Source organism: Dipodomys spectabilis, unplaced genomic scaffold (genome assembly GCF_019054845.1).
Source record: "Dipodomys spectabilis isolate Male_0828 unplaced genomic scaffold, ASM1905484v1 ptg000234l, whole genome shotgun sequence".
Classification (NCBI taxonomy): domain Eukaryota; kingdom Metazoa; phylum Chordata; class Mammalia; order Rodentia; family Heteromyidae; genus Dipodomys; species Dipodomys spectabilis.
In genome coordinates, this window is record NW_024870911.1 from 10,709,237 (window position 1) to 10,724,325 (window position 15,089).

At 39.7% G+C, this 15,089-nt stretch overlaps 1 protein-coding gene across 8 annotated transcripts in view; it reads left to right on the forward strand.

Moving 5' to 3' along the window:
• Window positions 1-15,089, forward strand: part of Grip1 (glutamate receptor interacting protein 1) — a 607,772-nt gene that overhangs the window by 465,568 nt on the left and 127,115 nt on the right. For all 8 annotated transcript variants that reach the window (XM_042699087.1, XM_042699081.1, XM_042699083.1 and 5 more), the window contains 2 exons: window positions 10,080-10,215; window positions 13,969-14,114. In XM_042699087.1, coding sequence (XP_042555021.1) covers window positions 10,080-10,215; window positions 13,969-14,114 — 282 coding nt within the window. The remainder of the gene's footprint in view (window positions 1-10,079; window positions 10,216-13,968; window positions 14,115-15,089) is intronic.

Genomic DNA, 15,089 nt, shown 5'->3' on the forward strand with positions numbered 1-15,089 from the left:
CGATGATGGGTATATATCTGGGGATAAGCAGAATAGCAATTAAGTCACACACACACACAAAACAAGGACCAGAAGGTGAAAAGAGATTAAAAAAAAAAAGAACATACGCACACCTAAAATAAAGATTATGAAAGAAATAAATAGAATTTTTTAATTTAAAAAATTAGGTAGAAAAAAGAGTTCTTTGATTTTTTTTTTTTTTTTTTGGTGGGGGGAGGCTGGTGTGAAGATCTTGTATCTCCCCTGTGTCCATAACTAGTCTCTTGGTGGAGTTTCTGGTCTGATTGTGGTGTTTGGTTTTCCTGTGTCTTGATTGGTTTCTTATGTCAGTTTGTTTGAGCAGGCAGAGATAAGTTCTGCCTTACCCAGGACTTTGTGATCCTCCTCCTAGACTAGTTCAATGGGAGGGAGATCTGCTTTGAGTATCACAAAAAAGGGAGATGGTTGTTTCCTCTAGCTTGGAGTTGTTGTGATGAGGCTAGGTTGAGTAGGATTGGGTAGGGTTGAGGCCTATCAGCAATCAGTAGCTTTTCCCTGCGGGCTAGCTCCTGAGACAGTCACAGAGCCCAGCCTGGAGCCATTCTCAGGGTTTATGTTTACTGAGTTTCAATTGTTCGTCTTTTACCCCTCCTGCTGTCTAGGCTACAATGGGGAGGGGCAGCTTCTGGCTATGTTTACCCAGTGAAAAAAAGTCACTCCTCAGGGGCAGAGCTGCCTCTGCCTGGGTGGGTAACTTTCCCCTGGGTGAAGGTGAGTCTGGCAGGTCAGGTCAGGTTCCTGAGACATGCTGAATGGCTCCTATTGTTTTCTTCCAAAGCCTGAGTTGGAGCTAGCTGCTCCAGCTGGGCCTTTGTCAGTATCAAAGATGGAGATCTTCTTTGGTGGTGGGGGAGAGGCTACCTTCCTGCTGCTGCTCTGTGAAAAGGAATGAGGATGTCTTGGGTCTACTCACACCAGACTCTTGGTTCCTGGGCCGTCCCTGGTCTGTGATCAGCAGGACAAAGATTTCTGCTCCTTGTCAATTCTTGCTGGTGATAAGTAGAATTGGCTCGCACACCACATCTGTCTTCTTTGTCCTGGACTCTCTCTGTTGATATGGCGGCTGTGGCAGCTGCCACTGCGGCCATGGCTACCAGCAAGTGCTCAGATCTGTCTCCTTGACCAAGCTGCCTGGATTTTCCCTCTCTGGCCAAACTCTCTGTCCTATGATGGCACATTTGGTGTGATTCTTTAGCCTAGGACTGTTCACTGGAACACTAAAACTGCTTTCTACATGAGAACTTGTTTCCAGCTTCTCCTCCGCCATCTTCCTCTGGACCGATGATATTGTTTTTAATTACACTTTCTCTTTTTTCTGCTGTTGCTTTGAAGTAAGGACTTTATAAGCCACTTTGAGGTGTGACAAAAACTGTATAGGACTAAATATTCCCCAGTATTTAAATCTCTGTTTCTCTTGGATGACATTCTATCCCATGCCTGTTTCCTTTGTTTTCCAGATTCCCTCTCTCAGGGTTAGACCAGTAACCTCCAACCAAAAAATATCAGCAAGTCTGAGGTCTTCTTCACTATCTTCTTCCTTTCTCCTTGCATCTGGGAGAGTCTTTCATTAGGGTACCTGGAATCTATGTCATCTCTGTTACCTGTACATGGCAGTCAGCTCTCTGTACTCTAACTCTGTACAATATTATTTCCTGGGTGCTTGTCTAGACTCCAGTCCACAGCTTCCTTTGAAGTTAGATGTGGCTGTGAGATCTTGCCTTTGAGATATGAACACTGTAGCTCACTAATGATTTGTAAGAACCACCTACTGAATGTAGACAGGAGTCTCCAGATTTTCTGTGTTTATAGAACCTTTCATTTCTCAGTAAGTTTTTTCTTACTACAGCTAGGCCAAATGAAATACCAGTAGTCCAATTTATGGTATAGTTAGATCAAAATTACTTAGTGCATATATTATCCTCACAACTTATTAACCAGTTGAAAAAAGTATGAGTGGAAAGAACACAATGTTTATTTTTCTCCTTAAAAAGAAACCCAAGGGGGGGCGGGGGGAGGATGGGAAGGGATGGGAAGGGGAAACAAAGGAGGAGGCTGCAATGCTTGATAAGAAATCTACTCATTATCTTGCCCATGTAATTGTAACCGCTCTGTACAGTATTTTCACAATAAAAAAAAAATAAAAATAAAGAAACCCAAGGGAGGATGGGAAGGGATGGGAAGGGGAAACAGAGGAGGAGGCTACAATGCTTGATAAGAAATGTACTAATTATCTTGCCCATGTAATTGTAACCCCTCTGTACAGTTTTTTCACAATAAAAATTAAAATTAAAAAAAGAAACCCAAGAGCTTAGTAAAGATATCTGTATGCTTGTTGGATTTTGCACAACTTATCAAATTCTCCAATCAAATGAGACATTGACAACCTAATTTTCTGTCCCACATTGATTTTCAAATGGAATCTTTTGGGGTTTTTTTTTGTCATAGCAAAAACTCGAAACTCAGCTTTGGAAGATGTGATATCAACAAAAGTAATGTGGTATGATCAAATATTGCACTGAACTTCCTTCAGCAGTACCTTAACTAGGTACTGCTGTATCCCACAGTCAATATGGCTGTGTTTCCTTCAAAAAGATAAAATATCACATGGTGTTCCCATGACTTCACCATGAAATTTGAAGTGCCCAGGCACAACATGGGGCCTAGACCCTTAAGAATACTGTACAGACACACAAAACAGAAAAGCATAAATGATGAATCTCTATGTAGATGCCTTTCTCTTCAACACTTCCGATGACCATTACCAAAATGAGCACTTCACACTAACAACATGCTAGCACTTCTCTGAAACCCATTTCTAAGCACTTCTCTAGAATCCATTATGTTCCAATCTCTGGTTCCTTCACAGCCTCTTTGCCATTGATCTGTTCATGCATCAAATACCAGTCATGTGTACACAGTTAAATACTAATTGTGTAGCCCTAAGATAGAATGTGGGAAAGGTCAGACATGCAGAGGCAAGAGCCTGGGGTGAGAGACTGGAAGAGATACACTGATGGAAAATAAGTACACACCAAAAACTACTCATATTTCCCTTTAGGAAAATGGCTCAAATTAACAAAAAAAAACTGTACAGAAAGTCCTAAACTTAGAAAGTGACAGTACTAAGTATGCTTTAGTATACAGAAAAATGAATGACTTATATACTACTAGTCAGAATAGAAAATAGAATATGTACTCTGGAATGCACTTTATTCGTTTACCAGAAGACTAAATCTGCAACTACTCACAAATTGTACTCCTGGGCATTTATCTCAGATAAATGAATATTTATGTTCATACAAAATGTGCACATGAATATTTATAGCAGCCTTTCATAATAACTAAAATCTGGAAACAACCAAAATGTCCTTCAACAAGAAAATGGCTAAATAAACTCTAGTGTATCTATATCATGGAATAATGCTTAGCCATCAAAAGGAATAAGCTGTTGCTACAAGTAAAACAGCAACCTGGATGAATTACTAAAGATTGATGTTGAATCTGTAAAGTTAACTCCCAAGGTTTCACATTGTATCATTTCATTTATTGGACAGACTTGAAATGATAGCATTACGTGCAGAATAAGTTAGAGGTTGCCAGGCAAGAAATGGATAATGTGATTGATTTATAATCTGGCTAGAATATTTTATTAGTTTGGCAAAACATTACCATTGGAGAAAACAAAGTAAAGGATAAAAGGATTTCCATGTTATTTCTTACCATGGCATATAAACCTACACTTATCTCAAAACTAAAAGTATATTTAAAAGTTTAAGATGAAAACCTTATCAAGAAGCACTCTGATTAGTTGGTCTAGGATGGGCCTAGACATCAGCATTTCAGAAGCTCACTAATGGATTATAGCAAGCAGCCGGAACTGGGGAACTACAAGAACTTGCACTTCACAGAACCCAAATAATCATCTAGCATGTTTTATTCTTCTGCCTTTATGTCTAGCTGAGGCTTGGGACAAGTCCTTTAAAGAGCCAGTTAGAGCCCTGTCTCATCTTGATGGCCCCTTGTTTACTGTTATTATGGTTTTTTTTTAAACTTAGTTGGGTTAGCACCATTTCCATCCCTCTCCCCTCTTCCAGAAACATTCGTTATAATTATAACCCTGTCTTCATTTTCAGTTCCTGAATGTCAATACCTGCCAAAAATTAAGGATAACTTTTTCTGGTGTGAGCCTCATACTTAAAAAGCAATGAAGCAGGAATGTCCAGATACCAAGGGTTTCACAGGGGATGGGAGGAATAAGATTATTGTACTAGGGGCTGGCAAGGTGGCTTAGTGGTAGAGCACTTGCCTTGCATGCCTGAGGCCCTGGGTTCGATTCCTCAGCACCACATAAGCAAAAAGAAAAAAGCCGGAAGTGGCACTGTGGCTCAAGTGGTAGAGTGCTAGCCTTGAGCTGAAGAGCTGAGGGACAGTGCCCAGGCCCAGAGTTCAGGCCCCATGACTGGACCCCCCCCCAAAAAAAAAGATTATTGTACTGTACCTTATGTAAAGCAGTGTCATAAAACAAGAAGACTATCTGAAAGGGGTCAGAAAGCTCTATATGCATGACTTCTTGTTTGTGTCTTTGTTAGTTGATTTGTTTCTGGTTGTTTTTTTCATATGTCCAAGCAGATCTAGACTGAGAAGCAAACATTGAAGGCTTTTTCATGGTCTCTCAGGAGGACATGACTAGCAGTAGGACATCCAGTCACAATTCTATTTCCTCTTTGCAGGAGTCTTCATGGCAGGCTCTCTACTGTTTCACAGCAATTTCAAAGGACAAACTAATATACCTTGACAGCACACTTTCTCACAAGATCTTTGCAAGGACGCATGTTTCACTTTTGTAATAATGTAATATATATCTTAGGCCAAAACATATTGTATTGGCACTTTTTGATGATATACTTGAAGACAAATTTAAGGAAAATAGACACTTTTTTAGGTTAGATCATACAATCCACTAGAATATTAATTCCTGGATGACAAAGATGTCAACTACTTCTCCGTGTTACATCTCCAGTCCTTAAAACACTGCTTGGCATAGAGTAAGCATTCCATTTATATTGAATGGCTGGATTGGATGTCTTTACATTTATTTTGGTTTTATATCCCTCAGAAGTTCTTTTTCTTACTATAGATCTTGCACAATAATTTGGGGGAGGGTGCTGGTAGTAGAGCTTGAACTCAGGCCTAGCATTCTCACTTGGCTTTTTTGCTGAAAAGAAAACTGCCTGCATTTTAAACCACACAGCTCCACGTCTGATCTTCCAATTGAAGAGGTATCCTTGCTTTCTATGATGACTTTTAACTGACTGTTGTTTGGCTATCAGGAATACATACAGATAGATAGATAGATAGATAGATAGATAGATAGATAGATAGATATAAATATAGATATATAATTTTATTTTTATGTTATATAGAATTTGTATTTTATATATACAAGTAGATAAATATACATTTTATAAAAATCTATACAACCAAATTTTATTATTGTTTGTAAGAATTTCATATAATTCTTTTGCCTTCAACAAGCTTCAATTTTACTTTTCTTAACACCTTCAGGAGTTGAATAACTTAAAAGATTGAATTTCATGCCCCAAGAAAAAACTGCAAACAATGAAATCCCAGTGAGATCCATGATGGTTAGTGGTACAGATGTAAACCTGCAATTTATTTCCTAAGATAATTAACTATCATGATGAAGGAATACGTCAAACCTAGAACCATCTCATTCTTTGCTAGTTGGGTATCATCTGCTGTTTGCTAAGTGGGACAGCATGTCATGTTTGCCAGGAGTCCTTTTTGTTTAGGGAGAGATATTTGCAATTTAAATCACAAAAGAGAGAAGCTGTCAGTACAGACGGACTTGCCCAAGTTTCCCGTATTACTGCAGAGTTTGTTTTGTCAGTCTTGATATATAAGTGAACTCATGCAAATGAATGCATCTGTCTTCATTTCTCTTTGCCATGAGATCGTTATGCAAACATTAAACACCAAAAAAAGACATAAAGTGATGGATGACTTGTACAGCCTGTAGGTTTGCAGAAAGCAAATACTCAAAGCAGGTTCCTCCCTCTCCCAGACCTCCTCTTCTCTCCTGCATCCTTTGGAAACACCCCCAACAGATTTAGTCATTCCTTGGGGAGTGAAGTTACTTTATTAGCAGCTAACATTCCTGTGATTCAGCACATTTTCTTGCAACAATATTCTATCTTTACTCCTGAGCTTTGCCTAATTTATATTCCTTCTTTGGTCCGCACTGCTCGGCTAGTCCTAATCAATAAGTATACAAGATTGGTTGGAAGGCAACGTTGTGAAATAGATGTTGCAAATGGAAGCTCAGGCCTTTGATTTACCTGTTTCCCAAATGGTCTCCTCTGTCTGCTTTCCTCACGAGTCACACTGTGCAGTGTCTGTGACTTTGCCTTTGTTATTGGGCTGTGGGCATCCTGTAGATAATGGCCTTAACATGTTCTATCTCTGTGCTTCATTGATGGGCTTGAAGTAGGTATTCAATAACTCACTGAATCAATGAAGACACAAATTACCTAATTAATAGAAGCATAAATATTTTCTTTCATCCTCACGATTAAAACTAGCACTTAGGAAAAGATTTCAAATATTTTAAATCAGGGGGTAATTGACTATTCCTAGTTTTAAAAGTAGCCAAATACACACAACAGATGAGTGGATCCAAAAAATATGCAATGAAAATTTGCACAACCATTAGAAAGAATAAAATAATGTCATTTGCAGGGAAATGGATGGAACTAGAACGAATCATGTTAAGTGAGGTAAGCCAAAATCAGAGAGACAAACCGTGCATGTTCTCTCTGATACGGGGAAGTTAGATCTAAAACAACTGGGATATGACAATTTACACAGGATTCTAGATACATACAGTGAGGCCAAAAGAGGATAACCTTCGGAGACAATCGCAAAGGTGCAGTGCCTAAGCACTTCTTTGTATTTATATAAAATTATGTATATACAGAAACAAACTCCTAAGACATTGAAACAAAAGGCTTCCATTTTTTCTTTTTCTGATGATTCTGTATTCTTTACCTTATACACAATGTATTCACATGTACATCTCCAAGAGGGTGGGGGAAGGAGGGGAGGGCACAGAACAGGAGGAATAAGGGTGAAAAAGTACAGCAGTGGACCACACTGGATATAGATGAACGTGAACTATACAACCTGTGGGTGGAGCTGGGAAGGAGGGACTGGGAGAGAATGAGGGAAGAGATGCCACTGTGCAAAAGGAAATAGACTTATTACATGACTCCTGTAAATGTAATCCTTTTGTATTACACTTCTATTATAACAATGAAGTAATTTTTTTAATGTAGCCAAACCAATGGATGTACAGTTAAGAGACACCTTAGAGCTTTTTGGGAAAATAGTTGCAATCTACTATTTCATCTTCATTATTTTTTTCATCTTGGTTATTTTAACTACTAATTTCAATTTTATAATAAATTTATACTTTGCATTCAACCACAAGATAATGCCTTAGCAAAGGTTAAGTCCTTAACAAAGGACCAGGCATCTGTTATTCCCATGTACATCATTTCTAGTTTCTATAATATATGTGACAAGTTATTTTGTTTGCTTTTTAAGGGGCATGGGTGAAATACATATCATGGTAGCTAGATTACAAATGCTTCTTGCAACTGATTTAAAAGAACTGGTACTTTATGCCTTCAATAAGAAGTCTGATTCTTGGGCTGGGAAGGTCACTCAGTGGTAGAGCGCTTGCCTTGCATGCATGAGGCCCTGGGTTCGATTCCTCAGTACCACATAAGCCGGAAGTGGCGCTGTGGCTCAAGTGGTAGAGCGCTAGCCTTGAGCTGAAGAGCTGAGGGACAGCACCCAGGCCCAGAGTTCAGGCCCCATGACCGGAACCCCCCCCCCCCAAAAAAAGAATTCTGATTCTTAAGCTGGGCACCTATAGTCATGCCCTATACCCATAGCTACTCAAGAGTCTGAGTTCTAAGGATTATGGGTCAAAGCCAGCCCAGGCAGCAAAGTCCTTGGGGTTCTGATCTCCAATTAACCACCAAAACTCTAGAAGTGGGGATGTGGCTTACATGGTAGAGCACCCACCTGGAATGAAAAACTAAAGGACAGGGCCCAGGCCCAGAGTTCAAGCTACAGGATCAGCACACACACAAAAAAAGAATTTGGTTTTTGAATTTCAATCTTTAATAGGACTCTAATAGATGAAGCAATGGATGTAGCCAACGTCATACATAGCCTCTCCTTTGACTTCTATCAAAGAACAGGAAGAGCTCTTCTGTGCAGAGTCCTTGGTAAGAATGAACGAAACACATCCTCCCAGCTCTGCCTGGAATGACTTTCCCTCTGTCACTGAGGAAGTTAGTGACCTGATGCTCCTTGCTTCCTCTGTGTGTGTGTGTGTGTGTGTGCATGTGCACACGTGTGTGCAAGAACATGTGTGCTCCAGTCCTGGGCCTTGAATTTAGGTCTTCAGGCTCTAGCTTGGCTTCTTTTCTCAAGACTGACACTCTCTCCACTTGAGCTATACTCCACTCCTTGTTTCCTTTTCCCAAGTAGTCTGTTCCTCTCACTACATCAGATGAGAGATTATTTCTATCCTTTACATGATTTAATTTTCCCATTGCCTGGTGGGATAACATACCAGCAACAACAATTTAGAAATCTTTATGATAAACATTGAGTGTTTCAAAAATATAATTAACTGTTAGTGTAAGGAAAGGGCAAAGGTGTGCAAATTACTTTTTTTTTTTACATTTGGGTTTGAAAATATGTCTGTTCATGCATTTCAATATAAGTGTTGTGGATGTTCCAAAAGCTTATAAACCCTGAAAATCAGAACTTGATTCAGGAGAAGTTGAAGAACTATTTTCCAATCCATACCCAGAAAGTGTATGGATAGAGGAAATGGGATAGCATCATGGAAAAGTCTAAAACAGTGTTTCTCATAATCTCTGAATAGGTACATTCTGGCTCTTCTCATTTTTGTTTCTGAAGGGAAGATTTTCCTTAAAGTTTTCTTAAGTCCAGCACAAGTTGCTCAGACCTGCACTCCTAGCTACTCAGCAGGCTTAGATCTGAGGATTGACCAGACCAGGAAGATAAATCTGAGAGACTATTAACTCCGATTAACTAGAAAAAAATGCCAGCAGTGGAGGTATGACTCAAGTGTTAGAGTGACAGGCTTCAGAGTAAAACTGAAGCAAGACCCAAGGTTCTGAATTCATGCCCCAGGACTGGCAATGTGTATGTAAATAAAACGAACAAATAAATCATTTTCTTGTCTTCTGTTTTAACTAAAATAAAAAGATTTGAGTTTCCACTTGATGCGTAATATTTTTCCTTTAAGATCTGTGAGACTTTAAGCTTTGGTAATATAAATAGACAATGAGAGATTTAGAGCAGTTACCCATAAATTCTGAGGACCAACCAGCTCTGCCTTGCCATATTTGAAATATTCAAAAAAGAACTAGTGAGATTGACACTGTGCCGTTGTATGTTGTTTCCGAAATACAAGTAAACATCAATAATACTTTTTCTTGCTCTAGTAAAGCTCACTGCTCTTGTCAGTAGGCTTTCTAAGGTGAAATGGACCATGAACGTGGAGTCTACTACTACACTGTATGCATTATGTAATATTATGTTCTTCATCACCTGACAACTTTCAGTTGCTCCATTCAGAACCAGAAAAAGAGATATACTAAAGCGAATTCCCAAGGAATGGCAGAAAACAAGAATGAATGTTGTCATTTGTGCCTAAGACAATTCAGACTATTTATTATGAACCTAGAGTGAACTCCCCAGTGCTGCCTTTTTAGTAACCATTTTAGGCAACGTCTGCATTATCTGCATGCATAGTCTTATGAGGAGACACTCTGTCATCTACAGTGTAAGGACCCACAGAGCTCTTTCCTCATAGAACAAAACATGGAGTTAATGGAAAGGAGGCTCCTCACTACATACAAAACCCCCATGGTTCCACTCTCTTTAATAAGGCAAATGCTTCTGTTTTACAGAGGAATTCAAAGGCTCCACCGTGGTAGAACTGATGAAGAAGGAAGGCACCACCCTGGGTCTGACCGTCTCAGGAGGAATTGATAAGGATGGAAAGCCAAGAGTGTCTAACCTGCGGCAAGGAGGAATTGCTGCCAGGTAACTAACTGCCTCATGGGGACATGCAGAAAAATGGAATCCAGGGTGTAATTAATTAAAAATGAAAGCTTTATCAGCAAAGGTCACGAATAAATAAATGACAGCTGCCATCTGCCCAGCAGAAGCTCAGCAGGTGTATTTCAGAAGCTGCCCCCTAGACCTGACCTGCCTGTGGCTATTCTGGCTTACGCCAGAGTCAGTAGAGAGAGGTTTGTGTCATCTCAGGCGCAACCAGGCACTCAGAAGATTTTCATTTTAACAAGCTTATATCGATCTAGATCTAATTGTTCCACTGAACACCAGATGGGTTGCAGTAGGAAGGAGACACTGGGATCATGTAAATGAGAAGCAGATGACCCATATGGCATGTCTGAGGAAACTGCGACAGATGAAAAATGGCAGCTCAGGCAGAGAGGGAGGCCCAACTCTTGTATTCCCAAGGCAAAAAAAAAAAAAAAAAAAATGTACCTTTCTACTTGGGACACTTACCTTTTCACCAAGAAAACAATGAACAAAGGACAAAGACTTAGAGAAGGAGCTGTTACTCTCTTCTCATGATTTGCAGATTTCTCTAGTTATGGTCAAAGGTGGAATGCCCTCCTTTCTGGAAAAGGATGAGCTTGCTTTATAGAATTATTCTAAATTTATCTCAGAAGGACTGGGGACAAAGGTGTCTCCCTTGTAAAGCACTTGATTAGCATGTGCGAGGCCTTGGGTTCCATCCCAGCACCACAAAAATAATGATAATTGGTTAACCTCAGAAAGATGAGATGGAATGATCCAGCGAGATTAACATTCCTTAAATCCTGGACATGAATGTTCTTGTCCACATAAGGCCAAGTTAAATTTTAGAGTTCTTACCCTATAAAGAATCATTTGAAATAGTAATTCCTTTGGATGATCAATTTGTTTGTATAAAGGATTAGCTTAAGCCAGATGATTGTTCTTTGATCCAAAGTGGGTAGGATTTGAAGAGAGAGGTGACATGAACTGTAGTACCTTAATCTGTCTCCTTTGGCCTTGAGGACACTTCTTTCCAAACCCAGAGTTTACGGTTTACCTGTATTTTCCAGTCATCATGCCAATCCATGATATTAGGGTTTCATATATCTCTGAGTTCCTTCATGTCTAGCCCAAACAAGGCAAAAAAAAATGCTATCTGTGATTGTTTTAGTGTCATCATTAAAAGTAAACAGAGGAGCTGTGGTGCAAGCTGTAGAGTACCAGTCATGAGCAAAAAAAACTAAGGGACATCACCTAAGCCCTCAGTTCAAGCCTCAGTACCAGAAGAAGGGAAAAAAGTATTACTGTGCCAGCTACATGGATACAAATATTAAATCAAGACAAAAATCCTTGCACTGAAGGGGCTTATAATCTATTAGAGAAGATAAGGTATAAAAAACATGAGAAAAGTAAAAACAAAATAGCAATACATAAAAAAAGCAGAACCCAGGAATACTGGCCAAGCTTTCAGGCAGGTAGGTGGTTTTGAGAGTCAGTCTGGTCAATTTGGAAATACTTTCATGAGGGGAAGGCTGGGCAGATGGGGGAGGCTCTTCTAGGAGGGTTAATTGCAGCTGGATTTATATAAAATGAATTAATTGGCTATTTCTAATTAGGGAGGCAATGTCATTGAAGGTCATTTGCAGCGACACAGTTTTGACTCCTGTCACTGCCCTCACTGCCAACTTTTTTTTTTTGGGAGGGGGGGAGGTCCAGTCATGGAGCCTAAACTCTGGGCCGGGGCGCTGTCCCTCAGCTCTTCAGGTCAAGGCTAGCATGCTACCACTTGAGCCATAGTGCCACTTCCAGCTTTTTTCTTTTTGCTTATGTGGTGCTGGGGAATCAAACCCAGGACCTCAGGCATGCAAGGCAAGTGCTCTACCGCTGAGCCACCTTCCCAGCCCTCACTCCCAGCTCTTAATGTAGAACTCAAGATTGACTACAAGTTCCAGGGCAGCCAGCACTGTGATGTGATGGTAAAGAGAGTGGGAATGTCCTGAAACCCAGTAATTCCATGCTATTTCTTCTTCCCAATATTCCTTTTTTTTTTAAATCAATCCTTCCAAATAATAGTCAACAAAGGAAGTAGTAAGGAATGATTAGCAAAATGGAATTGGATAGAACTAGAACAAATCATGTTGAGCAAGGTAAACCAAGATCAGAGAGACAAATGATGAGCATGTTCTCTCTGACATTTGGAAGTTAGATTAAAACGCAATGGGACATGACAAATTACACAGGATTGTAGATACTCACATACAGTGAGACCTAAGAGGATAGTTTTAGGAGAAAATCACAACACTGCAATACCCAAACACTTCTTCATAAATATAGAAAATAATATGCATACTAAAACAAACTCCAAAGATATGGAAACAAAGGACTTTTTATTTTTCCCTTTTTTTGATGATTCTGCATTCTTATATATGATATATTCACGTGCACATCTGTGGGCGGGTGAGGAAGGGCACAGAATCTGAGGAAAAAGGGTGAAAGAGTGCAGCAGTGGAATGCAGTGGACATTGATGAAAGTGAATTATGCACCTCATGGGTGGAGATGGGAATGGGAGAGAATGAGGGAACAGATCACACTGTAGGAAAAGAAACGTACTTATTACCTGATACATGTAAATGTAACCCCTCTGTGTATCACCTCTATAATAACAATAAATTTTAAATAAAAACAAGAATGGGGGCTGGGGAGGTGGCTCAGTGGTAGAGTGCTTGCTTTGCATGCCTGAGGCCCTGGATTCCATTCTTCAGCACCACAGGCAGAAGTGGTGCTGTGGCTCACATGTAGCGTGCTAGCCTTGAGCTGAATAGTTGAGGGACAGCACTTAGGCTCCATGACCAACAAAAACAAAACAAAAACAAGAACAACTAGCAAAGATTTTTGACCCTTCCCTTGGCTTCTGAAGATAATCTGAGTGAAAATAGTAAAAGCCAAAATGCCCAAATGGCAGGAAACATAAATGAGAGGGAATGAGAAAGATCTGGAGTATCTTAGAATATTTGGGGTCTGCGTCCGTTTCTAGAGAATCAGCAATCTACGCGTCTAGCAACAAAACATGCTTCTCTTTATTTTGTTTTATAGTGTTCTAAAAGAAAGAAGTACAGCAAGAGGAGGAGGGCTAAGTCAGGATGATCATGAGATCATGAATTTGAGGCCAACTTTAGCCAAGTACTAAGATCTTGTCTCAAAAGAAAAAAAAAGCCAAAAATAAATATATAAAGCAATTTTTAAAAGCCGGGCGCTGGTGGCTCACGCCTGTAATCCTAGCTACTCAGGAGGCTGAGATCTGAGGATTGCAGTTCAAAGCCAGCCCAGGCAGGAAAGACCGTGAGACTCCTATCTCCAATAAACCACCAGAAAACCAGAAGTGGCGCTGTAGCTCAAGTGGTAGAGCGCTCGCCTTGAGCTGAAGAGCTGAGGGACAGCGCCCAGGCCCAGAGTTCAAGCCCCACGACCGACCGAAAAAAAAAAAAAAACAATTTTTAAAAAAAGGTTAAAAGAAAATTCCCTAGGTCATCGTACATCCAGAGCAGGACTTGCAGAATGTACCAGGCAGGCAGCATGAGTAGACAGGACCTATAGAGTCTCATCCATGCTCTTAGTTTGATCATATCCTACGAGACAGGAGCTTTGCTATATGCACCTGTTAGGCTTCCTTATTATGTTGAGAAGAAAGTGGAAAACAGATCTGGACTATAGAAGATGAGTCCACTGAAGTAATGTTATCTGTTTTGTAGAAGTGACCAGCTGGATGTAGGCGATTACATCAAAGCAGTGAATGGGATCAACCTGGCCAAATTCCGCCATGATGAGATCATAAGCTTGCTGAAGAATGTTGGGGAACGAGTAGTTCTTGAAGTGGAGTATGAACTTCCACCAGTCTGTAAGTAATTACAACTCAGTGGCAGACTACACAATGCTTCTGCAAGCGATTGGATTTTTTTTTTTTCCATTTTGCCATCAGTGTCTTGTTACAGCAATGGAAGAGCAGCATTTTCCATACTAAAAAGCTATGTGAATTGAAAACTGTATAATCTCTTCAAGAAGAACATAAAAATCACAGGTAACAATGAAATCATCTGGCATACCCTGATCCAGTAAAGTGATCTGTGAGCATCATTTTGGTTACTTAAGCTATAATAAACTGTGATCATATTTAAAATTATTTTTTGAGCGTTAAGTTCTGTGAAAGCTTTGTGCTTGGGTTAAGGAAAAGCATGTTCCAGCAAGTTTTACATTAACTCTGTATAGATATTTATACCTAAAATGTAAAGGTAGCTTCAATCACATTATTCTCAAGTAATAATAATAGTAATAACTGGCCGTCAATGCATTTAGAATACTTACTAAATATGTTGCACTGGTTTATGTAATTCTCACCACATAGAAGGGTCAACGAAGACAAACTTTAGCATCAAATGTCCAGGACTAGTCCAGTGTGATGGCTCACGCCCAGCACTCAGAAGGATTGCGATTCAGGACCAACCTGAGCAAAAGCAAAAAGTTCTAGACCTGATCTCAAGTAATAAAAATATCATCATGGTGGTACATAACTGATATCCTGTGTGAAAAATGCAAATAGCAACATAGTGGTTCAGACCAACAACACCCTATTCAATAACTTTTTTAAAATAAAATAAAAAAGAGTTGAGGGATAAGGGCATTCGATTAAGAGGTAGATCATCTCTGTCTAGCAAGTTCAGGGCCGTGAATCTGAAGTCAAGTACCACAAAATATACCCAAGCTCCAAGCCCAGCTTCACCTTTTACCAGCTGTGTTCCTTTGAAGAAGTTGCTTAAACTTTCTGCTCGTTTCTCCATCTTTCAAATAGAAATAATATTAATTCTGACTCATATAT